This window comes from Apis cerana, linkage group LG5 (genome assembly GCF_029169275.1).
Source record: "Apis cerana isolate GH-2021 linkage group LG5, AcerK_1.0, whole genome shotgun sequence".
Classification (NCBI taxonomy): domain Eukaryota; kingdom Metazoa; phylum Arthropoda; class Insecta; order Hymenoptera; family Apidae; genus Apis; species Apis cerana.
Window position 1 is genome coordinate 8,561,940 of NC_083856.1, and position 26,834 is coordinate 8,588,773.

At 44.9% G+C, this 26,834-nt stretch overlaps 3 protein-coding genes across 7 annotated transcripts in view; all 3 read left to right on the forward strand.

Moving 5' to 3' along the window:
- Window positions 1-3,126, forward strand: part of LOC107994434 (kell blood group glycoprotein homolog) — a 64,289-nt gene extending 61,163 nt beyond the window's left edge. For all 4 annotated transcript variants that reach the window (XM_062074868.1, XM_062074869.1, XM_062074870.1 and 1 more), the window contains 3 exons: window positions 399-475; window positions 562-847; window positions 932-3,126. In XM_062074868.1, coding sequence (XP_061930852.1) covers window positions 399-475; window positions 562-661 — 177 coding nt within the window. In that variant the 3' untranslated portion in view covers window positions 662-847; window positions 932-3,126. The remainder of the gene's footprint in view (window positions 1-398; window positions 476-561; window positions 848-931) is intronic.
- An 888-nt stretch (window positions 3,127-4,014) lies between these two features.
- LOC114577043 (uncharacterized) lies at window positions 4,015-19,922 on the forward strand. Its single transcript, XM_062075583.1, has 6 exons — window positions 4,015-4,205; window positions 4,274-4,394; window positions 4,526-4,666; window positions 5,568-6,235; window positions 9,161-19,636; window positions 19,731-19,922. Exons 1-6 carry the CDS (start codon window positions 4,015-4,017, stop codon window positions 19,858-19,860), a joined length of 11,727 nt encoding a protein of 3,908 aa, XP_061931567.1. The 3' UTR covers window positions 19,861-19,922.
- A 1,772-nt stretch (window positions 19,923-21,694) lies between these two features.
- Window positions 21,695-23,538, forward strand: LOC133666089 (uncharacterized). Of its 2 annotated transcripts, XM_062074912.1 has the most exons (3): window positions 21,695-22,593; window positions 22,675-22,864; window positions 22,974-23,538. In XM_062074912.1, exons 1-3 carry the CDS (start codon window positions 22,287-22,289, stop codon window positions 23,161-23,163), a joined length of 687 nt encoding a protein of 228 aa, XP_061930896.1. In that variant the 5' UTR covers window positions 21,695-22,286; the 3' UTR covers window positions 23,164-23,538. The 2 variants fall into 2 exon arrangements, with proteins under 2 accessions (XP_061930896.1, XP_061930895.1); XM_062074911.1 differs by having other exon boundaries at window positions 21,695-22,864.
- The last annotated feature ends 3,296 nt before the right edge of the window (window positions 23,539-26,834 follow it).

The following is a 26,834-nucleotide window of genomic DNA, read 5'->3' on the forward strand; positions in this document are numbered from 1 at the left end:
TTTTATTATTTCCTATCCTTTCGAATACACGCGTATCGAGATATTTTAAATTCTACGTGTCGTTCGTACGTGTTCAATTTTCCGTTACACGGAGGTTGACCTGGCTTTTTGCGAGAAAAAGAATTTCCCGTTTTTCCTTTTGCGTATACGCGGTCCGATATCCAAGCGTTAGTATGCACAGCCGTTTTGAATTTCGTTGCATTTTTACGACTATTTTTTTTCTATTGTTTTTCTCTTTTTTGTTGCTTTATCGAAAATCAATATTCGTCACGGAGGGGATTTTCTTCGATTTTTAGCATTGAACGTTGTTTTCAATTTCTTTAACTTAAAGCAGCATTTAGAAGAAGATATTTTTTTAAAAGGTACGATAAACACAGGATTGTTATCTTCTTTTCCAGACTTACTGTTCCAATATGACTGCCGAGGCCTACATTCTTTCCGTTGAGCTCGATTACCACACACCTCAGCCCGAAAGGTATTGAATCAATCACTAATCCTCGTTTCTCGATCGAACGAAACACTCGATAATATCGATATCGTGATTTCTTTTTGAAACACCAGAGTCAACGGTATAATGATGAACTCTCAAGCGTTCGCGGACGCGTTCCGTTGCCCGCTCGGAACGAAGATGAACCCCCCCAACAAGTGCACCACCTGGTGATGACGATCAGGCTTGGACGTACAATTCGCCGACAACGTCAGCGATTCATCTCACGATAACTCGATCATTGGATACGGCGTGGTGTGATTGTGGCACGTGAAGAGCGAGGAAAAGCGACTCAAGGGCTTTAAATTATTTTTCTTCAACAATCGTCGAGCGATCTTGCGTCGGAGGGAATCGATTCGGGTAATAGAACTCGTCAAAAGAAAAGAAAATTCTTTTATCCTTTACGAAACTGTTCGCAAAACGAATTAATATTTATACTTTCAGAAGTTCGATTTGGAAAATTAGAGGCGAGGAAAGGATCGACGGAGCAACGACGATCGCTCGATTCGACACGGAGGATCGATCGACGGAGAAGAAGCTTGTTGCGACGTTTTCAAAGTTTTCTCTGGAAACCGGCAGAGGGGATCTCTCCCTTTCGGTTCGAACGCGCCATTAATGTTAATAATCTCTCCTTACGACGCTTTAGAGGACTTTAGAGATTTATTATTATAGCGAAAGCAATAAATTGTTGAACGAACGAGAGAGAGAGACAGAGAGAGAATGTATACGTATGAATGTGTGTGTGATAAAAAAAGGAATAAAAAAACAAAAAACAAAAACAGGCGAGTGAACGAGAGAGAATAACGAGGAGGCACGTGTACGCACGTGAATAAATAAATTTATCAAAGCGATTTCTCGACTTTGCAACGAGTCCGCAAAATCGGCGGGCGAGCTGGTGATCGTTGCATCGTCGGGGGAACGATAATAATTATTCGTTTCATTAGCGGAAGGAGTATTGCACGATAGACCGGATTAAAGAGTATACGATCGACATACATTTCGTACATTTCCCACGATTGACACGAAGGGTTACGTTACGTTAGGTAGGAGTCGGCGAGTAATCTTCACTCGCGCCATCCGAGTTCGTTTAGAAATGTTTCTTTCTTTTTTCAAGAGTTCGTTTTAAAATCTCTGCGATATACTCGAGGAGCTGTAGATCTCGAAGATGCGAGATTCGAGTCGCAAAGGAGACGAACGTGGTTGCAAACGAGGCGGATTCGTTTAGTTTCTCGCGCACCCGATTGTCTTCGCTCTTGTCTTGCTCCTGTTAAAAAGTTTGTAAATAAGTCGTGCCCTTTCCCTTTCCCTCTTCCCCCCCCCCTCCCTGATCTTTTTCGGTTTAGTTTAGTTGATTAGAGGAGCGGCGTATAAAAAAAAAAAAAAAAAAAATAAAAGTAAAAGTAAAAGTAAAATCGTCGAGTTGAAAAAAATTAGGGGAAAAAGAAAATAAAAATAAAAAAAAAAAATAATAATAATAATAATAAAAACTCGTCAATCTCGTCACGATTCAATATTTCGGATAGATTCACGCTGAGGAGGGCTTAGAGAGATAACCAGGCTGGTTAGCGCGCGCTTTCTATCTCTTCACCCGTGTATTTCGCTCGGTTCTATCTTCGTACGGACACAAATTTCGATTGACGCTTCGCTTTTATTCGTGACATCGTTTCGCTCGGTTCTCGATGGAAAAAAAAAGAAGAGAGGAAAGAAAAGAAAAGAAAAGAAAAAAAAAAGGAAAAGAAAAAAAACGGGTTTCAGTTGACTCTTGGCCGATCCCGACCAACAGCTCACTCGACTTTCGTCAACTTCTGACGTCTCACGATTTCTGACACACGTCAGAAACGTATCGTCTCCCTTTCGCCCCCCTCCCCCTCCCCTCTCCTCTCCCTTTTCCCACTCGGAAAAGTTCTCATCAATCTCATCAAGGATGACATCAGGTTATCACGCCCTAAAGTTAAAATAAGAGTTGCAACGATATTCTTTCGATCAAGAGTTCAAAAAAAATGTTTCAAACCTCCCAGACAAAGCTATCCCTTGCACAAAAGTATATCGTTTCGCGCAATTTTCTTTCGTACGAGAGCGATGCGCGATTGTCGACATCTTGTTTCCCTTATTCCTCTTGAATTATATCATTCTCGAAGCGGTGGGCCGTTGGTCGCGACGCTCTTAAATCTCCCCCTCCCCTCGAAAGACGTGGAAAGAATGGTTGAAGCGACGAATGGCTCGCAATTCCGATCTCCGAGGGGAAAAGACCGAATCGTGGCCGCGAGAAAGGGACACAGAGCCGTCCCGTCCGCGTCCGTGGGAAATTGGATTGTCGGGGGCCAAATGGTAGCGAAGAAGATTGTTACAATTTTAGTGCGTTTACGCAAGAATCGCGATCTGTGATATTCTTAAGCGGTATTTAAGCAATTAGAGGGATCGCGTCCGACGCGTCCGTTTTCCTCCCGATCGCGTCGGATCGATTGTACGGGATTGGATCGTTCTCTTATCGACGAGGAGGAATCTGGAAGAATCTGTGAGGGGTCGAAACGGCGCGCTCGGATCGGATCCCTCGCTCGAATCGAAAGCATAAAGTCACGTTAATTGTAAATGTAAATGGCTGAAAACTCGTATGGCAAATAAATATGGTTTATATACAAGTGTGCGTATCAATTCCCCGAAGAGTTTATATATATATATATTATTTATCGGCCGATGAAAGCTGCACATTGTAGCGGTTCGAATATTCGTCTGGATGAAATTTTTTTTTTAAATTTCGTACTTGGAGAAAATGAGATAAAATTTTTAGTGCTTTTTTGTTTTTCAAATATATAACTTCGTAACGGGACACGGGAAAAATTAAAAAAAGAAAAACAAAATTTTTAGAATCGAACGCCGCTGCGTACGATATATAAAATATCGCAGGAGAACGATTTTCCAGATAGAAACGTGAAAACTTGTATCAGAGAATTTAGATTCGCGTTTCGTTCTCTCGAAGGAATTTCCCCACGCGCGAAATAACAATGGTCGGTGTTTAATAGGAGATTTAGAAAAAAATCTGAATGAAAATGGAGGATTATAACGTGTATAACACTTGAATACAGATCAAAGTGGCCTGAAAGTTTGCGGCGAGTTCGATCAGGAAACAGACGAGTGTCTCGACGTTCCTCTGCTTCTAACCCCACAGAATATCCTAGAAAAAGCATAATCGAAACCTGTCAGAAAGTATCAGTGTCCAGAGGGCAATCGAAATATATAAATCCTATTTCATACGCAATTCGCATTCACGAAATTTCTTACATGAGGGAAAATTCGAGGCCGCACGCCTGTACCCGAGGATGAGTTCCATGACAGATGACCTAACATGTCACCGGCTATCTCGCATCTCCTGATCCTCTGGGTAAGGGTGAAACGGAAACGGGACGGGGTACTCCCGACCGAGAATTCGAGAAAAAAAGAAACGAAAAATCACGCGAAATCGCTACATATGATCGATTTTGTTCACGCGACCCATCTATGCGCAGATGACACTCGTCTCTTATGGCAGAATGAGCGCGACACGTACACCATACGTGTCGGAATTCGAGTACGTTCCTCAGCTTCACCCTTCCAGAAATCCCGATTGCCCGTCCCGGTTCATCAGCGACAGGCAAATCAGAGAAGACTCGGACGAATGGGATCGACCGTTGATCGAGATCAGGGCGGTGCTCTCGCACTGCCCCCTGCTTGGAAACGAGAAGTAAGCCTCGACATTTACCTCTGTCTCGAGAGAGGGAGATATCTGATTCTTCGAATTCGAACCCGTAGAACGAGGCAAGGTGTTCACGTTCGTCGAAAACGTAGACACGACGAGGAACAGAATCCAGTGACGATGAGAAACTGCACGCGGAAGATCATTATCAGCATGAGGTTCAACAATATCGGCAAGGTTCTGATTACAGATTCCTACGAGATTATTATCGTTTCTTATTTCTTCCCTCTTCTCTTCTCTCTCTCTCTCTCTCTCTTCCTGTATATTCGCGCGAATAACGAGGTATAACGGAAGAATGGTATTGCCAGACCGAGATCGAGGAGAAATTCGTAGTGATCGACCACGTGCTGGACCCGTTCACGATGGAAAAGATCCCGCTCCAAAATCCCTATGTGATCAAAGTTCGCCAAGATACTATACTGCAGTTTTATGGGTTGAAATTTCAAAGTGTGAGTATAAGAGAAAGGGAAAAAAAAGAAAAAAAAAAGAAAAAGAAAAAGAGAAAATCTTCCACGAGAGATAAAAATGAAAAATCACTTTCCATCATCGGTCGACGGCTCTGCTGCTCGGTTACTTCGATTCCTTTATCGGATCGCGATAAGTGCTATTTTATCCGACAAATTTCGCGTGTCCTTTTTTACCATTCGTTGGTACCACTACTACTACTACTATTATTACTACCACCACTACTAGCAGAGCGGTCGACGAGATCTCGCGGGCAATCTTATTGATCGCGCGGCTTTGAACAAGGTTGTTAACGCAGAGGCGAGGGAAGAGGTGATTAACAACCGGAGCCCGAATTTTACGGGATGCAGCGTTACCGAGCATCCCACTTGCGGCCGATCCTTCATACACGGGAAACCTGTTCCGTTCAGCGAGGTAAACGGCGCTCCCAAATACCATTTCTCACTTTGCAACGAATATCTTTCGTGACTTTCGTTGTCAATCGCTCTTTTATAGGGGAATTATACGGTGGAGATAGATCGTAGAAAATTAGTTTGACGATTCGCACGATTCCGATTTTATTTCCAATGAAATATCTTCGATCTTACACGCGCGAAATGACAATTGCGGAAAACGAATACGGAACATTTGACGAGGATTTCTCTTTTAAGAGATTATCGTCAATTGTTTGAAGATTTATTTCTACGTTTATTCGTATTATTCCAAATAAGATACTTTTGATATAATCAGTTTTATAATGTATACGCTCAATAATTCATACGATTCGATAAATTCAGAAATTCCGAGAAGAAGTTATATTTTGCTTTCTGCCTGGTCTATTACAACACATAAAACATTCCCGATAACCCCTTTGTTTATCGAGGATCACGGATAATCCGGTTGCAGGGTTTCTGTTGTTCCTGCAATTCGACGTTCGAGAGACATCATTTGCCCGATTCGAGCCAGCCGACGGGAAGTTGCAGCGGCAAGGCCAAGTCAAACTACGAAGCCGCTGCAAACAAATCTTGCAACAGGTTTCAGAGCGAAAGCGGGTGGATGGATACGGAGGATAATTCGGTGGCACGAGGCCAGCCAACAAGGGGCGAGGCTCCATTCCACCAGAAACCAAACGTGTCTCATTCGTGTATACCTGGCAACGAGACAATCGAATTCGGAACTTTGTACGACACGCGGAACGGGATCCAGATAATTTTGTCGAAGAAGCCGCTCGTAAATAAGGAAACGGTGAATAACGGGTCGAGGAAAAGCGAGGGGCCGGATTTTCCTGCCACGATCCGGGCGAAACAGGACAGGTGCTACGATGGAAAGGGATTCGAGACGTCGACGAGCGTTTCTTCGTATCTGGAGGTGATCGTGGGAGAGTTGTTGGATGTAACGACGGCGGGGGTTGGAGGAGATCGGGCGTTGACGCGAGAGAAGGGAGGAAACGGAAAACTGATCGAAAAGGAGGGGAATTTGAAACAGAGGCAATCGACGATACCCGTTAAAAATTCAAGATTGGCGAAGGAAGATGGAGGAAAACTTTACGAGGCTAAGAACAATCGCGAGTTCCAGTCGATGGACAATTCGAAACACGGCGGATCGATGCGCGTGGGGAAAAGTTCAAGATTGGCGAAAAAGAATGGAGGGAATCGATACGAAACTTGGAACGATCGCGAATTCCATAATTCGAAAGACGACGAGTCGACGACGGTGGGGAAAAATTTAAGATTTTCCAATGGAAATCGATACGAGGCATCGAATAAACGCGGATTCCAGTCGATCGGTAATTCGAAACATAGGGGATCGATGACAGTCGTTAAAAACTCGGGATTCGCGAAGGAAGATGAAGGAAGAAATCGAGACGAAGTTTCGAGCGGACGCGAGTCGACGCGAGTTCACAATTCCAAATACGGCGAATCGATGACGGTGGCGAAAAATCGAGACGAAGCTTCGAGCAATCGAGAGTTCCAATCGATCCACAACTCCGAACACGGCGAATCGATGATAGTGGGGAAAAATTCAAGATTCGCAAAAGAAAATAGAGGAAATCGGTATCAAGCTTCGAACGATCGAGAATTTCAATCGATCCGTAACTCCGAATCGATGACAGCAGGGAAAAATCGAGACGAATCCTCGAACGATCGAGAATTCCATAACTCTAAATACGGCGAATCGATGACAGGAGGAAAAAATCGAGACGAAAGCTCGAAGGATCGAGAATTCCAGTCGATCCATAACTCTAAATACGGCGAATCGATGATAGCAGGGAAAAATCGAGATGAAATTTCGAACGATCGAGAATTTCAATCGATTCATAACTCTGCATCGATGACAGCAGGGAAAAATCGAGACGAAACTTCGAACGGTCGAGAATTCCATAACTCTAAATACGGCGAATCGATAACAGCAGGGAAAAATCGAGACGAAATCTCGAACGATCGAGAATTCCAGTCGATCCATAACTCTAGACACGACGAATCGATGACGGTTGGGAAAAATTCAGGATTGGCGAAAGAAAGTGGACGAAAACTATACGAAACTTGGAACAATCGCGAATTTCATAATTCGAGACACGGTGAATCGATGACAGCAGGGAAAAATCGAGACGAAGCTTTAAACGATCGAAAATTCCAGCCGATCCATAACTCCGAATCGATGACAGCAGGGAAAAATCGAGACGAAGCTTTCAACGATCGAGAATTCGAGTCGATCCATAACTCCGAACATGGCGAATCGATGATAGTAGGGAAAAACTTGGAATTCGCGAAAGAAAGTGAAGGAAAATGGCACGAGGCTACGAACAATCACGAATTCCATAATTCGAAGCATGGCGAATCGATGACAGTGGAGAAAAATTCGAGATTTGCGAAAGAAAATGGAGAAAATCGGTTCCAAGATTCGAACGATCGAGAGTTTCAATCGATCCACAACTCCGAATCGATGACAGGTGGGAAAAATCGAGACGAAAATTCGAACGATCGAGAATTCCAGTCCATCCATAACTTCGAACATGATGAATCGATGACAGCGGGGAAAAATCGAAATGGAGCTTCGAACGAAGGAGAATTCCACAACTCCGAACACGGCGAATCGATGATAGTAGGGAAAAATTCAGGATTCGCGAAAGAAAATGAAGGAAAATTGTACGAGACTTCGAACAATCGCGAATTTCATAATTCGAGACACGGTGAATCGATGACTGTCGGGAAAAACTCAGGACTGGCGAAAGAAAATGGTGAAAATCGGTACCAATCATCGAACAATCGCGAATTCCAATCGATTCGTAACTCCAAACACGGCGATTCGATGATAATGGGGAAAAACTCAGGATTTGCGAAAGAAAATGGAGGAAAATTGTACGAGGCTTCGAACAATCGCGAATTCCATAATTCGAAACATGACGAATCGATGACAATGGAGAAAAATTCAGGATTACAGACGGAAAATGGAGAAAATCGGTACCAAGCATCGAACAATCGCGAATTCCAATCGATTCGTAACTCAAAACACGACGATTCGATGATAATGGGGAAAAACTCAGGATTTGCGAAAGAAAATGAAGAAAAATTATACGAGGCTTCCAACAATCGCGAATTCCATAATTCCAAACACGGCGAATCGATGATAATCGGGAAAAACTCAGGATTCGCGAAAGAAAGTGGAAGAAAATTGTACGAAGCTTCGAACAATCGCGAATTCCATAATTCGAGACACGGAGAATCGGTGACAATGGAGAAAAATTCAGGATTACTGAAAGAAAATGGAGGAAATCGGTATCAAACTTCGAACAATCGAGAATTCCAATCGAATCGTAATTCCAAATACGGCGAATCGATGATAATCGGGAAAAACCTAGAATTGGCGAAAGAAAGTGGTGGAAAGCTACACGAAACTTGGAACAATCGCGAATTCCATAATTCGAAACACGGTGAATCGATGACGGTGGAGAAAAACTCAGGTTTGTCGAGAGAAGGTGGAGAAAATCGGTACCAAGCTTCGATTCATAATTCGAAACACGGCGAATCGATGACGGTTGGGAAAAATTCAGGATTGGCGAAAGAAAGTGGAGCAAAGCTATACGAAAATTCGAACAATCGCGTGGGAAAGAATTCAGGATTCGCGAAAGAAAATGAAGAAAAACGTTACGAAGCTTCGAATAATCGCGAATTCCAATCGATTCGTAATTCGCAACACGACGAATCGATGACGGTGGGGAAAAACTCAGGATTTGCGAAAGAAAGTGGAGCAAAACTGTACGAAAATTCGAACAATCGCGAATTCCATAATTCAAAACACGGCGAATCGATGACGATGGAGAAAAATTTAGGATTTGCAAAAGAAAATGGAGGAAAACTGTACGAAAATTCGAACAATCGTGAATTCCATAATTCGAGACACGGCGAATCGATTACGATGGAAAAAAATTTAGGATTCGCGAAAGAAAATGGAGGAAAACTGTACGAAAATTCGAATAATCGCGAATTCCATAATTCGAGACACGGCGAATCGATGACGATGGAGAAAAATTTAGGATTTGCAAAAGAAAATGGAGGAAAACTGTACGAAAATTCGAACAATCGTGAATTCCATAATTCGAGACACGGCGAATCGATGACGATGGAGAAAAATTTAGGATTTGCCAAAGAAAATGGAGGAAAACTGTACGAAAATTCGAACAATCGTGAATTCCATAATTCGAGACACGGCGAATCGATGGAGAAAAATTTAGAATTCGCGAAAGAAAATGGAGGAAAACTGTACGAAAATTCGAACAATCGCGAATTCCATAATTCGAGACACGGCGAATCGATGACGATGGAGAAAAATTTAGGATTCGCGAAAGAAAATGGAGAAAATCTATACGAAAATTCGAACAATCGCGAATTCCATAATTCGAAACACAGCGAATCGGCGACGAAAGAGAAAAATTCAGGATTAACGAAAGAAAGTGGAGAAAAGCTACACGAAGCTTCGATTCGTAATTCGAAACACGGCGAATCGATGACGGTGGGGAAAAACTCTGGACTGGCGAAAGAAAGCGGAGAAAAACTATACGAAAGTTCGAACAATCGCGAATTGCATAATTCCAAACACGGCGAATCGACGACGGTGGAGAAAAATTCAGGATTGGCTAAAGAAAATGGAGAAAATCGGTACCAAGCTTCGATTCATAATTCGAAACACGGCGAATCGATGACGGTTGGGAAAAATTCAGGATTGGCGAAAGAAAGTGGACGAAAATTATACGAAACTTGGAACAATCGCGAATTTCATAATTCGAGACACGGTGAATCGATGACTGTCGGGAAAAACTCAGGTCTGGCGAAAGAGAGTGGTGGAAAACTGCGCGAAACTTGGAACAATCGCGAATTGCATAATTCGAGACACGGTGAATCGATGATAATCGGGAAAAACTCGGGCCTGGCGAAAGAGAGCGGTGGAAAACTGCGCGAGACTTGGAACAATCGCGAATTGCATAATTCGAAACACGGCGAATCGATGATAATGGGAAAAAACTCGGGATTGGCGAAAGAGAGTGGAGAAAAGCTACACGAAGCTTCGAACAATCGCGAATTGCATAATTCGAAACACGGCGAATCGATGATAATGGGGAAAAACTCGGGATTGGCGAAAGAGAGTGGAGAAAAGCTACACGAAGCTTCGAGTAACCACGAATCCCAATCGATCCATAATTCGAAACACGACGAGGTGGAGAAGAGTTCAAGATTTCGAAATGGAAATCGGTACGAGGGTTCGAGCAATAGCGAATATCACACGGTCGTGAATTCGAAGCACAAGGGATCGACGTCAGCGGGGAAGAATTCGGGATCGGCGAAAGTGAGCGGAGGAAAATGGCACGACGGCTCGAGGGATCGCGAATTCCATACGGCCGGCGATTCGAAGCACAAAGGATCGACAATGGGGAAAAAATCGGGATCGATGAAGAAAAATCGGCACGAGAGTTCAAGAAATCGCGGATTCCAATCGGGCGGGAAAAATTTGTCGGAGGTGCAGAAAAATTCGGGAGATTCCTCGATGAACGGGCGATCGGACGAACGGGAGAGTTTGTTCCGCGCCGTGACTTGCCCTGAGATTTCGTTTTATTCGGTGGAATACGAATCAAAGAAATTGATACCGGAAAGAATATCGAAGGAGGTTAACGGCGAGGATAACGCGACGAATGGTGGACGAAAGAAATGCCAGATCGAGTCTTTCTACGCGAATAAAGATTGGACTTTGAAGCGCGAGAAGAAGAGCAGCAACGCGTTCTCCGCTATCGATGTGGCCGCGATCCGACCCCCTATGCATTCGAACGGACGTTTGAGGCATTTTCAGACAGGTGTATTGAACAGATCAGGCACGCGCTGGACAGTCCCGGCGAAAGAGATCAGGGACGATAATTTGGACGAGGTAATAGGAACCACATCCGCGTGGAACGAGGGCGAAAGTCTCGACGAGAAACGCAGAGCGGAAAGATCCGGAAATTTTCGATCGAAGAGGAAGGTGTTCGGCGGCTCGAGAGAAATTTACATAGAGGGGGAGAAAATGATTTCGAGCGCGAAAGAGGGAAAAGACGATTTTTACGCGCGCGAGAGGAAGAAGCATCCTAGGGAGGAGACGATCGAAAATTACACGCCCCAAAAGAGGACGTTGAAGGATTTGTCGTTGAGGAACAACTACGATCATCACGGCGAGAAGAAGTCGAGGGAACATTTTGCCGGTTACAGGGAGGACAAAAGCAACTTTAGATCCCGCAGATACGTAAAAAGTAAGAAAAATCAGCATCCCATACTCGAGTCGGAGGGAATCGTGAAACGAAAATTTCGGAAACGAGGTCGGCAAAAGAGGAGCGAAAGGGCGGACGATAGCGAAAGATTCGCGGAGCCGAATTTCGGCAAAGGTATGCAAATATATATAGATAACGCCAAGTCGATGAAGAAACCGACGAAGGGATTCGTCAAGATGGTGGCGAGCGAACTCAACGATAAAAAAGATTTGGATGAGAAGAGTAAGAGCGAGAAAAAGGAGGAGAAAAAGGAGGAGGAGAAGGGCGATGAATTGACATCAAAGGACACGGATAACTTGGACAAAAAGATCGAGGAGAAATTCAGTCGCATAAGCGACACGCTCAAGGAGGATACGATGGGGTTGAAACCGTCACAGAGGAAGGAGGTTATGGGAAAAATGCAGAACGACGAACCTCCGAACGATTTAGACAAGTTGCAAAATAAAGAGAATCAAGATAAAGAGAATCGAGAAAAGCAAGATAAAGAGACGATAGATAAGGATAAGCAAAACAAAGACACGCAAGAGAAGGAGATAAACGCACAGTTGTCGAATCAACCAATTGATGAAATTCCCGATATAAAAAAGCTGATAGGGTCTGTTTTCAATGAAAAGATAAATAATTTTGACTTCAACAAGAAAATTCCCTCTTATCAATCGATCGGCATCAACATCGACCCAAATTCCGATGTAGATTCTCAGGACAAAGAGCTGAAAGAACAAGAGTTCTCGAATAAAATAATCCCCTCTTATCAATCAATCGAATTTAACGTGAATCAAAATCCTGATGTAGATTCCCAAGGTAAAGAGTTTAAAGCGCAAGAAATGTCGAACAAAGAGATCCCTTCTTATCAATCGGTTGACGCGAATCAAAGTCCTGATATCGGTACTCAAGATAAAGAGTTCAAAGAGCAAGAAATCTCGAATAAGGAGATCCCTTCTTATCAATTAGTCGACACGAATCAAAATCCCAATACGGGTTCTCAAGGGAAAGAGTTTAAAGAGGAAGAATTCTTGAATAAGGAAATCCCTTCTGATCAATCGATTGACAATCAGAATCAGAATCTGGATTCCCAAGGTAAAGAGATTAAAGAACCAGAATTCCCGAATAAAGAAATTCCTTCCTATCAATCGGCCGATTTTAACGCGAATCAAAGTCCCGAAACGGGTTCTCAGGATAAAGAGTTTAAAAACCAAGAACTCGTGATTAAAGAAATTCCTTCTGATCGATCGGCTGACACGAATCAAAGTTACGACATGGGCTCTCAAGACAAAGAGTTCAAAGAGCAAGAGATCACGAACAAAGAAATCCCTTCTTATCAATCGGCTGACGCGAATCAAAGTCCTGACATGGGTACTCAAGGTAGAGAGTTCAAAGAGCAAGAATTCTCGAACAAAGAAATTCCTTCTTATCAATCAGTTGATCATCTATCAGTCATAAATCAGAGTCCTGACATCGCTACTCAAGACAAAGAGCAAGAAATCTCGAATAAAGAGATCCCTTCTTATCAATCGGCTGATTTTAACGCGAATCAAAGCCCCGATACCGGTTCTCAGGTGTTTAAGAACCAAGAATTCGCGAATAAAGAAATTCCTTCCTACGAATCGGTTGACACGAATCAAAGCCCCGATATGGGTCTACAGGATAAGGAGTTCAAGGAGTTGGAATACGGGAACAAAAAGATTCCTTCCTACGAATCAGCCGATGTGAATCAAACTCCTGATATCGGTTCGCAGAATAAAGAGTTCAACGAGTTGGAATACGCGAATAAAAAGATTCCCTCCTACGAATCAGCCGACATGAATCAAAATCTCGATGCGAGTTCTCAGGGTAAAGAATTGGCCAATAAAAAGATTCCTTTCTACCAATCGGCTGACGTAAATCAAAATTTTGATATGGGTGGTTCTTCTCAGGGCAAAGAGATCAAAGAATTAGAATTCTCGAATAAAAAGATCCCTTTCTATCAATCGGCCGACGCGATTCAAAGTGACATAGGTTCTCAAGGTTCTAAAGAGTCGAAGGAGCAAGGATTCGCGAACAAGGAAATTCCTTCTTACCAATCGGCCGAGTTCAACGTGAATCAAAATCCTGACACTGGTTCCCAGATCAAAGAATTCAAGGAATCTGGATTCGGAAATAAAAAGATTCCCTCGTTTCAAACGTCCGAAACCTTTGGTAACGTGAACCAAAACAACGATATCGTTTCTCAGAATAAAGAATTCAAGGAAATAGGATTCGGAAATAAAAAGATTCCTTCCTACCAATCGGCCGAATTTAGCGTGAGCCAAAATCCCGATATCGGTTCCCAGAGTAAAGAATTGGGATTCGGAAACAAAAAGATTCCTTCCTACCAGTCGGCCGAGTTCAACGTATACCAAAATCCTGATATCGATTCTCAGAACAAAGGGTTCAAGGAATTAGGGTTCGGCAATAAAAAGATTCCTTTCTACCAATCGTCCGAATACAACGTGAACCAAAATCCCGACCTCGGCACTCAGAACAAGGAGTTAGGATTCGGAAATAAAAAGATTCCTTTCTACCAGTCGCCCGAATTTAACCAAAATCCGGATATCGGCTCTCAGAATAAGGAATTAGAATTGGGAAATAAAAAGATTCCCCCCTACCAATCGGTCGAGTTCAACGTGAACCAAAATCCCGATATCGGCTCCCAGAGTAAGGAATTGGGAATAGGGAACAGAAAGATTCCCTTCTACCAAACACCCGAATTCAACGTGAACCAAAATCCCGACATCGGCTCTCAGAACAAAGAGTTCAAAGAATTGGAATTCTCGAGTAAAAAGATTCCTTCGTATCAGTCGGCCGAGTTCAACGTATACCAAATTCCTGACATCGATTCTCAGAACAAAGGGTTCAATAAAGAACTAGAACTGGCGAATAAAAAGATTCCCTCGTACCAATCGGCCGAGCTCAACTTGAACCAAAATCTCGACACGAGTCCTCGGGATAACAAAAAGATTCTGTTCTACCAGCCACCACCCGACGTGAATCAAAATCCTTACATGATGTCTCCTCCCCAGGATAACGAGCAAGAATCGGGGAACAAGAAGATTCCCTCGTACCAATCGATCGATTTTAACGCGAACCAAAATCCTTTTATGAACCCCCAGGAGCAAGGACTCGCGGTTAAAAAGATTCCCTCTTATCAAACGGCCGAGATCAACGTGAGTCCGAATTCCGACATAGGTGCTCAGAACAAAGAGTTCAAAGAGCTGGGGATCGCGTACAAGGAGGACGAGAAAGCGAACAAATTGTCGTTCGGGGACAAAGGGAACAAGCTGAACCAATTGTTCGACAATTACAAAAGCTCGACCCCGAATTCCGACCTGGTCATCTCTCCGCCGATCGGGTCGCCGATCATCAACGAGCCGTCGAATCAAATTTTGTCGAACGTGTTCTCGCCCGAGAACGAAATTCTACCGTTAGACTTGAGCAAGAACGACTTACTGTTGAATCCCAACCCCGTGTTCACGACGGAAAGATCGGACTTGACGAGAGCGCTGGTCGTGGTCGACTTCTTCAAGATCGTGCCCGACATGAATCCCGAGTCGTTGAGGATCCCCCATGCCCCCCTTGTCGGGGTAAAAAAAAACATTGAAGAAGGAATCGGGCAATTGAGGCCGAGTTACAGGATGGCCACGGAGGGGACGACGGCGCCGTTCATGATCAACGAAACGACGGAAACCGAGATCCAGATGACCACCATCACCGACCAGATGATCCGGCCGGGTTACAAGACGCCGAAACCTGGCCGCACCTCGGTCGGCGGTGCCAACTTCCACGAAGAGATCGGGATCGAGGGGATAACGATCCCCGAACGGCACACCGTGTTGGTGCTCACCACCGAGTCCTCGCTCGAGCGGGGATTCACCGATCTCGAGTCGATCTCGGCCACCGTGCAGCCGGTCAAGATAGGTGGGCAGAAGCTGTGGCTGGGTAACCAGAGACGGAAAAAAAAACGCACGACATCTTCGATGCAAACGGGCAAAGGCGGCGCGGAGAAGGTGGTGCGCGAGAGGGACACGAGAGGGATGCGCGAGAGCGAGGATAATAATCCTGAGAAGGAGAAACGTCTGGTGGATTCGCTGTTGAAGTTCTCGTACAAGGCTACGAACGTGGATTTCATAAAGAAGAAGTTCGGGTCGAAATTCTCCCACGAGCAACAGAATTTCATGCGGATACGGGCAAGCGTCGGCGGTGCAGGTAAGCGGATGAAGTATCGGGAGGTGGAAAAGGAGGGTGGTGGGGCGAGCGACGATATCCTGACCGATTCTGATCGCTCGAAAGGTGACAACAAGGAGGCGGGGACGCAGGAGAAGGTTCCGCCGGGGATCAAGTGGATTCATCATCCGTGGTTCGCGACCACCGCCACCGCCGAGTACACGATCAGGAAAGGGACGAAGGACAATTACAACCAGCCCGTGTTCTCGAACAAGAGTCCGTTCGGGTTGGGCAAGGGTGCGAAGATAAAGGGGAAAGACAGGTCGAGGAAAAGTTACTCGAGTCCGACGATGGACGTGGTCCCGGGTAGGATACTTCCGCCCTGCAAGGACAGGCATCGTCGCGTGGGGAGTCACGAGGCGAAGATGACTTGCGACACGAGGACGAATCGGAAGGGGAGGCGTTTGCTGTCGATCTCAGGGGCCGTAGGGGCTCCCAGGGACGAGAAGAGAGACGCCGAGCACCGGGCCAACAAGGACAGGAAGAAAATCGAGGAGCACGGCAACGAGAACAATTTCATCAGCGACGATGGCCCCGATATCGAATACGATGACGCGTCCGTGCATCGGAAACGTTTGAAATCGATTCGCGACAAAAATCACGAGAAAGCGAAGAAAGAGGAGGATTCGACGAGGGTGAAGCGTAAGAAGAAGAACAAGAGCGACAAGAAGCAGGAATTGGTGTCCTCGTCGCAAGAACTGCCGGACGAGGACGATTACAACGAGTCCGAGGAGCAGATGGACGAGGACGATAAAACGGTGCCCGTGGATCAGGGGTCGAAGAAGGCCGACAACGACAAGGCCGAGAATCTGGACGAATCGGTGGAGAATTTCGACACGAATCCCACGTTGGAGAATCTTTTGGAGAAAGAGTCGGACGAGGGGTCCAAGATATCGGAGGAAGAGCAGACGGACGACTCTTACAACCAGTTGATTAACGACGTTTCCTCCATGAACGATTTCGACAAGTATTCCAACGACAACGGGAACCAGGCACGATCGGTGGACAACGGCGGCGACAACAAATTGGAGAGCAACGATCTTCAAGAGAGCGACGAGCACGGGAAAAATTTCGAGATCTCCCTCACGGGGAAGATCCACTTGGAGAGCGACTCGTACGGGCGGCCCGTTTCCATCAGTTTCAACGCGGAGCCCGAATTTTTCAAAGAGAACTCTATCGACGACGAGAAAACGAACAACTACGGGAATCGATTCCCACTGGAGTCCCCCAATTCTTTCGTCGACACGTCGGACGCCCTCGTCTCCGGCGAAACGGACAACGCCAACTTTCTGTCCGACGTTTTCGACGCCGGCCCGTCCGTCAACGTGCCGCTCGATCAGATCGACGATCGATCGGTGGCCAGGGAGTACCTGCTCGACACGGTGCGCGCCAAGAATCGGAACACGGGCAAGTACAGGGGCGATTCGGACCCGCGGCAGTTGCTTTACCTGCAGAAGAAGTCCGTGGACAACGTCGCGTCCTCGGAGGAGGACGAGGACGCCGGGTCGCCGTTGGGCCAACGCGAGCCGTCCGTCGACGAGAAAACCTGGAAAAGGACCCTTAAACGTTCGAAGAAGGAGTCCGCGAGATTCTCGTCGGCCAACGACAACGCTCAGCGGGAGGCGGAAATGGAGGAGCAGGAGGAGTCGCCGGACACGAACCGCGACGATCCCGTCAATATGGACGACCCGAAGGACAAGATCGCGTTGAGCGACGAGGAGTCGATGAAGATAAACGACGAATTTCTCGACAATTTGCCCCAAGTTTCCCTAGACTTGTCCGACTTGCCCGAGAGTTCTTTCCTCAAACCGGACATAGGGAGCCGGGAAGCCGTTATAGAGGACAGCCTGAGCAACGTGGGCCAGACCGAGCGTTGTTTCGCCCCAAATTTCACCACGATAAGCATCCAATTGCCCATAAACATCACGTTCACCGACAAACGTCTAGGCGTGTTGGCGTCGGACGGGGATCTGAGCATTCACGACGTCAAAATGGCCGCCTCTTTGAACACGACGAAGATGGAGCAGCGACCGAAGAACGTCTCGGCACCGAGCCTCGAGACGACCACGATAATAAGCAGCTCGAACGACACCGTCATACAGGCGGAGCTGTCCTACCCGGAGCACGTGCCCGAAGCCCCGAAGAATATCTCCGCGATCGCGATGGAGGTGGAGAAGCAGGAAAAGGCGGCGGCGGCGGGGACGTTACCCTCCGAGACGACCACGGTAATAAGCAGTTCGAACGACACCGTTTTGCAGGCCGAGCTCACGTATCCGGAGAAAGAGGAGCGCACGTACTTGAAGAATATCTCGGGGATGACCACGTTGGAGCCTGCTGCAACGACCACGTGCGAGCCGTCGACCACGTGTCTGCCGACCACCACCACCACCACGCCGACGACCACGACCGAGGCAACGCCGACGACCACGACCGAGGCAACGCCGACCACCACCGAGGTGGCACCGCCCATAGTGACCACCACGGTCGCCCAAACGACCACGTGCGTGCCGACCACCACGTGCAGACCGACGACCATATGCAAGCCGACCACTTTGTGCAGACCGATCGTGATCCGACCGTCGATCACGACCACGTCCGTCCAGGCGGTCACCACCACCGTCCAGGCGGTCACCACCACCACCACCCCGCGCGCGCGAACGATGCCCCCGACCACGACCACCAGCATCGCGACCACCACCATATTGTCGCGTATGAACGAGACCGTGATAAAGGCGGAACTCAGCTTCCCCAAGCAGAAGGTGAGGCCCGAGGAGTTGAAGAAAGTGAAGCCTGATTACGGGTTTGCCAACGACCAGTCCATAGAGAGGAAGAACATGCTGGCCATCTCGGAATTCGTGAAAAAATTGGAGAGGCTCGTGACGGATAACGTGACCTCGAGCGACGCGCCCGGCCGCACGTTGATACACCTCAAGAAATTCATCATCGTGCCCAACAATCGAACGTTCTGGAGTTTGAAGCAATTCGCCGCGCCCGGTTACCAGGACTTGGGCACCACCGAGACCGTGGTCATGCTGGGGGACGAGGTCCGATCCAAGAACAATCCGCGATCGGTGAAGAGCAAAGAGTTCAACGGGGTTGAGGAGAGCTCGAAGGAGGATCGTAATTTGATCAAGGAGATAATAGAATCCGTGATAAGGGGGGAGGATCTGAAACGAGACGAGAAGCGGAAAATTGGGAGGGAGACGGTGGAGGACGGGTTGGAGGATCGGGAGGGGGAGGAGGGGGGGATAGACCTGGTGGAGGTGGAAAGGATCGGGTCGGCCGATGTGGCCAGCGTGCGGGATGAGACGCCGTTCAAGGACGAGGGTTATCCGCGCAACGTGGCCGGCAAGAGCGTGGACGACCAATTCCTCGAGTCGAATCTCGAGGGGGGGAAGAGGACGTCGAAGAAGAACAACGGTGTTTGCGCGGGAGATAAATCGGACGATTTGGAGAAGAGGGAGTCTGCGGTTATGGATAACGTACGGTTGACGAATGAGCACGGGGAACACGGCGGTAAGAAGAAGAATACGAAGCACGTGAAGAAGAAGCGGCGAAGAAAGCGGAAGAGGAAGAAGGGGAAGGGGGATAGGAATAAGAAGAATAACAAAAAGAGCAAGTGGCCTTTCAAGAGGAACTTACTTATGCTGTCGGATGAGGGGGAAGAGGAGCAGGAGGAGCAAGAGGGGGAGGAGGAGGAGGAGCAGATTCAACCTTCGAATCTTGATTATGGAGTCAAGTGGAAGGATCGTGATAAATTTTCCTCGCGCGAACAAAGGGGCAAAAATATGCGATCTACGGCGAAAGGAACGGCGAACGAAAGTAGAGCGAAGGAACAACGGCAAATTCGGGGCGGTCAAGATTGCTCGGATCCCAGGCATCCTCCTAACGTGGACGCGTTGAAATATTTAGAATCCGCTCACTGTCTGCGCTTCAGCGATATGTGGTTCGTTTTCCTTTCTGTTCTCTTTTCTTTTTTTCTTTTTTTCGTCTTTCGTCGAGGAAAGAAAAAAAGAAGACGACGCGAATTTCGTTTTCAGGTACTCGGTGTATCAATTGGAAGAGCCCATAATAGTCCACAAGGTAGATCTACGGCTTTACGTGAAGCATACTTTGCCCGATGGATCGATTCTGTGGAAGGATTTGTCGAACGGTTCGATCATAAGGTAAGCGGTTCAATCAGAAGCGTAGCGATTAAGCACGTTTGAGATCTTGGAGTCACTAAATTCACGCTACACAGGACGTTTATCTCATCAGATTGGGTACCTTCGATAAATACTATCGAAATAAAGGAAATACGGTGGCTCTTAAGTATAACGAAATGAGATCGCCATCGGGCATCGAATACAATTTGGATCCAACGAGAGATCGCTTATTGGTACCATCGAGGCTTTCTGAGGAAAGAGCAAAGTATTCAGAAGCTAAAGGTTTTGAAAATAATATCGTAAACGAAAAGATCAAACAATATAAGCCATTATAATGTAAAAGAGAAAGTTTCGATATACGTTGTATAGGATGGTCAAGCGAATACCTAGTTGTGGAAGCGAACAAGATCAGTGGGGATGTAGACGAGTGTGATAAGGCTGGTGTAGGATTCACGGCATTCGCTGGCCAACCGGATCGGTGCGAGCATGTCAGTGGAACCTGTTTGAAAAATCAGCCACTCGACTACTGGAGGCACGACATCGTACGTATGACAAGCGCAATAAACGAAGCGATAGTGAGATCAACCTGTCCACCTGTCTATTTTTATTCTCTCTCCCCCCCGATAATTTTCAATCGCACGGATATTTTTTGTGGACGGTAATTCCATAGGTACCTGCGACGCCGTGCAATTCCTTTATTAATAATTAGAGTTATTATTGATACTTGATAAATGATGTAACCGAATTATTTCAACGTTATTTCCTGTTCACACACAACAATTATTATACCGAGTCGAGAAAGTAATATTAGATTTAACCGGCGAGCTTTGCTAATTCGCAATGTACGTGGCATGTAAGAGGGACATTTTTAGGACGCATACCGTGTATCACTTGTTACGCTAATGTAATTTTATTAAGTACGAATTTAATGGGTTCGTTCGTAAAACGCTATACGAGCTGCGAGGCGGTACAATGAGTGAATTCATTGTGGCAACTGCATAATACCAAGTACGTGTAATTTCATCTAAATAAACATGATTCGTATGATTGCATGTGAAACGCTATGCGACTGTTGCGCGAAACCGACGAATTCCATCCCAATAAAAGTTGCACGCATTTCCACGTGAAAATTATCTTTAACGACGCCAGCAAGCGCAGAGAGCGTGATGAATGGTGAATAAAAAAAAAAAAAAATTTTCAATTTTTACGTATGATTGCGCGCGATATCTTTGCACGAGCTCTGCGAGAGGTCTGCTCTTATATTATAATGGATCAGGAACGGAAGGGTGGGCCGAATATTTGCCGAGGTGGCGGCAACATTTCCGTAAACTGGTGGGTGTTATCGAATCGTTACACGTTCGATCTAATGTGACGTGGTGGTAGGAAGCACGGAAGTCTGGGCGGGCCGGTTGCTACTTCTTGAGCAATTTCGCCCGGGTGCCGAGCGAAGCCATCAAGTACAATGTGAACGGAACCGGAAGCCACGAGTTCCTCGCACTGGAGTACCATTCGATGCACGTGTCTGTGATCGACGTCGAACTCAGGGAGGACTACAATAGCCTTCTCAAACCCGGGTGAGTTCCAGAGAGGTGATGATCGTTTCGGGGATACGTTTCCATTCGTATTCCGTTTGTCTACTTCCTACGACAACTTAAAAAAAAAAAAGAAAGAAAGAAAGAAACGATCGACGTGCCGGGCGGAATGTGATCTAGAAAAACACATTTCTCGTTGATAATGGCGTTCATTTTGTCAACCGTCGTTCTAGAATAATTTGCCATACCGAATCATTCGAATCATTCGATTCGGTAGAAATTTCATTTCGACATTGCAGCTAGTTTTTTCATGCCTTCGAACGACGATATTGATCAAGCTAACTGCGATGCTTGGAGGTATGGGATAAAATGATTGGGATAGCGACGGATTCTAAGCAAATGTAACGATCGCAACGTGTATCGTATCGCCTTTGAGACATCATTTGAGCGTACGGTCGATACGATTAATTTTAAGGTGAAATACGATGTTCGTATTAAATTTCAGGTCGCTTGGTCAAATAAACGAGGTCCATATAGATAATACTAAAATTGATAACACGATGATAACAGTGCTGATTACCAACAAAGGCCCATCCCCGTCCTCTTACCGATTACGGATTACGGACTGTCCCCAAGGACTTCCGCCATCGTGGTTCAACGTCGAGAAAGAGACGAAGACTATCTCGCCCCATCATGATCATAAAATAATTCTGAATTTGTACGGCAAACTCCCTTTAGAAGAATTCTCTTGTTCCGGTAAATGTCGTGAAAACTCGCGTTGGTCGATTTCCTTCCTCCCCCTCCCCAAGGGTTTATTTCTTCGTTCAACAACTGAACGAATCGATTTGAAAGAAAAGAAATCCTTTTTTGATGATTTCATCGTTTCGTTTCTTTTTTTTTTTTTTTTCCAGCGATACTTATGAACCGTTACGACCAGCTGGTGGCACGAAGAAGGATAAATGTACGAAAAGGGAATAGTTGCTCTTGCGTGAAAAATTCCGACTGCACGTGTACCGATAAAAGCGATACAAGATTTAAGCCTGCCCAGGTCAAAGATTATCACGTCGCCCGTCTTGAGGAAAAGAAACCGACTTCAAACAAAATTCCAGAAGAGCCTAAAGTTTGGCCTACGATTTGGCCCGGCGTAATGACAATTTCTTGGCATAACGTTATGACGATTGTTTGCTCTGTCCTGACCATTTTGCTGTTATTTCTACTTCTTCTAGGTAATCCAGAAATCAATTTTGGGAACTTTTTTGTTTTTTTTTTTTTCGAGAAACGAGGATTAAAGAGGAACTTTTTATTAGGTTTCTTTAAATGGATGTTTGGCTTATGCGTGCCGACAGTAAGTCGTTGGGGATTGGACACTTTGATTAATACCGAAAAGATGGAAAGATATTACGAGAAAGATTTAAGATCGAGAAGCGTTGTATTTAACGAATTAGGGCAACCTGTGCATCCAGATACGTGTCAAAAGTCTGTCAGAGTGTGCAATAGGTAAGAGCAGAAGAAAGTATTTCAACCTACGAGACGAAATTCTTTTTCCTTTTTTTCTTCCACTACACCGTCAATTTTTCCACCCGATCACTTATCCCTTCCTTTCCAGGATATCAGAATTTATTCTCAACGTTTCGTTTTTCTTTGTCTATCCGTTCATGGCTCTCTTTCAACCTCGTGCGAAACCTCAACCACCTAGCCATCAAATTAGCACCACCAGCACCACGAACACCACCACAAGTACAAAAGAATCAAAGGTGAAAAAAAAGAGACGATATATAACGATCGACGATTCTTAAATCTTTATATTTCACAAGAATCATTTTGTGACACGAACGAAAAAACGTTTAGGCGAGTTTGTTATCCGAAAAGGAAGAGAGCTCAACGATGATACGCGTCATCACGTACGGCGACACTATAAATTCCAAGATGGAAGAGGAGGACACGAAATACGTGATAGACGAATTGAAGAAATCTCAAGAATCGTTGCAAAATCTAAACAGATACAAGGTAGGCGTCGTATTTACATGAATAAAATTCCATACCAACGAATTTCAACCGACACCACCGTCGTCGTTTTCAGAGGGAGCATACTGTAAGGCAACAAAGCTCATCCGATTAATCCGAAAATCAGCGTGTCGAACCGTTTCCGGGGGAGAGGGGAGGGAGGGATGGGGTGGGGAAGGAGGGACACAAACGGCGTTTTCACGATGCGGATACGTCGATATTCATACGTCGATTTGAGAGAAATGCACGATTTACCGTGCTAAGCTCGACAGGAATTATACGCAATGCGGAACACGGGAGAGGGAATTTGTGGATACCGCTTCCGGTTGATATCTATGGCCGGGGTGTGTCCTCCACTTCAACCTATTTTTCTTTTTTTTTTCCTCCCTCCCGTCGAGTGCTATTTATACGCCGCGGTGGAATGTAAATATTCATACGCGCGTGTACGCGTATTTCTTGCGCATCGCGTTTAATCACGGTGAATAAAAATAAATGCCCGCTACACCGGGGGTGGGGAGGGGGAGGAGGAGGGCATTTCAGTTGCGACATTCACCGGCCTGTTCAGCCAAAGGTTAAACCGTGCGCTAATCACGCTCGAGAAATGGACGATTCACCGATTGATTTCTCCCGTCCCTTTTGTTCCCAGCTTTATTCGTGTTTCACTCCCTTCTCTCTATCCCTCGCTCTGCTCTGCTCTTTCTTTCTTTCAACTTTTCCTTTTTTTTCTTTTAACTTACTCCAAACGAAGTGATTTTTTTTTTTTACACGGAACAACGAAACAGAGAAGAGGTGTCGCCCATCGAGTAACAATACAAAAGTGGTTTCGCGATAATCCGAGTCGATTAGACTCGATCATTCGCGAACAGGAGTAAGAGAAACATGATTCTCGAATTCGTATTCGTTTCCTCACGGTGATGATTTTTATCGATTCGGCCAATTTTTTTTTCTCCTTTTTTTTCTTCTTTCTTTTTAGAGAAGTAAGGGGAACATCTGACAACCGCCTCGGCCGACTGGTTTTCATTTTACACGACATAAGAATCGATCGATTGTCGGAAGGAATCGATAAAATCATGACGCATTCCGATTCACGGATATCCCTTATCACGTCGCTCTTTTTTTCCGGTGTCTGGAACATCTGCATAAACGTGCAATTTCTCTGGCGACAGGTAGCCATGGCTACCACCTTCATACGTCGACCCGTTGCACTACACGTCTCAACAACGAGAGGGATCTCGGTTCCCTGTCGGTTTCGTTTATTTTCCGTTCCTCGTCACATACACGTAACTGGGATTTTACGAGGGGATATTGTCATGCGAACGACAAAGCAGACGTTGGTTGTTATTCTTATTGTTCGTCAACCGCGTTTAACGCTATTTCGTCTGTGAATCATATTTTCTTAATGATACCATCGATACTTTCCCTTGAATAAACCGGTAATACGTCCCTGTCGCCGTTGTTAATATTTTGTTACACCAAGCTCGCTGGCAAAATGCATCGAAATGAAATTTTGAAATTTCATCAAACACCATTTTTTATTATTCATTCGATCGACCACTCCTTTCCTCCATGTTCTCACATATTTTTCCCAAATTTAATCAAGTTGCATTTTTCCAGCTACCTTCGTATATTTCGAAAATACACTCGTCACTTTTTTTTTTTATCTTTGATATACACTATATCGAATAATTGATAATAGATGCCTATTTTTAAAAACGTGTGTAAATAGAACGATGTTTTGCTAAGAGCTAAACGCTCGACCATCCACGTATTGTTTTAAAATAAAAACGCTCAACGTAACATTTTGTTATTCCAACTTTTCTCGTAGCTCGTATTTTTTACCTAGGTATATTATCGACGACAGTGTTGCACACGCGAAATTTACAATGCAAATATGTATGAACATGTTCCTGTTTATTGTCCCTTGACTAGTTTCATAAGATTATATATATATTAGATAAAATTATCAATTTTTCGTTCACTCATGTCTTCAAGCTATGTTCTAATTTTTTTTTCTTTTTTTCTAAAAATTACAAATGAATTTATCAAAAAAATTTTACCTACAGCTCGTCTTCAATAATCACGATATTTATTTTATCCGTTATTTACAGATATTCTATAAATTATTAAAATCTTTAAAACTCTTCTTTGTTCGTTCAACGAGTTCACTTTTAAGATAACGATGTGTGTGGCGGAGAAAAAGACGATCTTCGTAAGTTGTGGAGGTTATACTCGGCGCATTGTACGGTTATCTGCATGCACCTGTGTCCAACTTGGCTGCCTGTTTGCGGCCGACCACGGCTGGAGAAAGGCTGTTCTTTCTCCATTGTAATTCGGTAGCCTCGGGCCACTTCAGATTGACTGCACTCAACTGACCATAGAGAGGCTTGGGGCAACGAGTGCGCGAAACGGAACAATAGTCGTCACGTCGGCTCCGCAAAAGAGCGTGGCGTATGCATTTCTTTTCGTGAAATATTTTCTGCTTACGGGGCGTTCGAAATGTCAAGACGAGGATAAGAGATCGTGTGACTTCCGGGTCAGACCACGCGCTGCTTTTCTACCAATTACCGCGATACCTGATCGTAGCGAAACCTATACATATGTTCTTATTTGAATGCTAACCTAACCTAACGAGCGTCCAGCTGACTCGACGGCGGAAGAGAGCATTATATTCTCGTTATAGTTCTCATTTACACGATACGCGAAAAAAGATTTACCTCGTCTTGCTCTGAATATGTAATTTAACCACCAGTGTATACGCAGCAACGTTGAAATTGAGTTTCACGCGAAGAGATTTCTTGAACGAATCATCCGTCATTACGATTATTTGCACGGACAGAGCGGAATGATTAACAATATTTCCGATAGAATTCAAGGTTATGTGATATGAAGATAGAAAATTTTTAGTCTCGAGGCTATCGAATATGAATTAAATATTTATGTTTTTGATTATATATATCGAAAAACGGTTAGATTTAAAGAACGAAAGAAAGTTATCGCAGGAATGTCTACTCGAATGAGCAGTCAAAGAAAAATAAATAAACTCGATATTTTTACTGATCGATGAAAAGATAAATTTACCATTTCGAGTAAAGAGGACGAATTGATATTGATATTTTGAAAACGATGGAAAACTTTTAAGGCCGAAGAAAGGATAAAAGAATCTTTCCTTTCGAAAATTTTTAAAATCACGTTTTCTTTTGTTTCGATTAAGAGCAACAATTAATGATGATTATAAATTATTGTAACACATACCTGAAGCTTCGAAGAATATATTCTATCGCAGAAAAAATATTTTTGCATTGCAAAAGTTTACACTAAATAATACACAAACACAAGTATAAATATATCTTTAACTCTGAAAGATGTCTATGATGCAATTTCACAATTATATAAGTATATACTTCTAATTCTAATTAATATTTCAAACTGAACAAACGTTAGGTGCGATTCTCACTCGATTTGA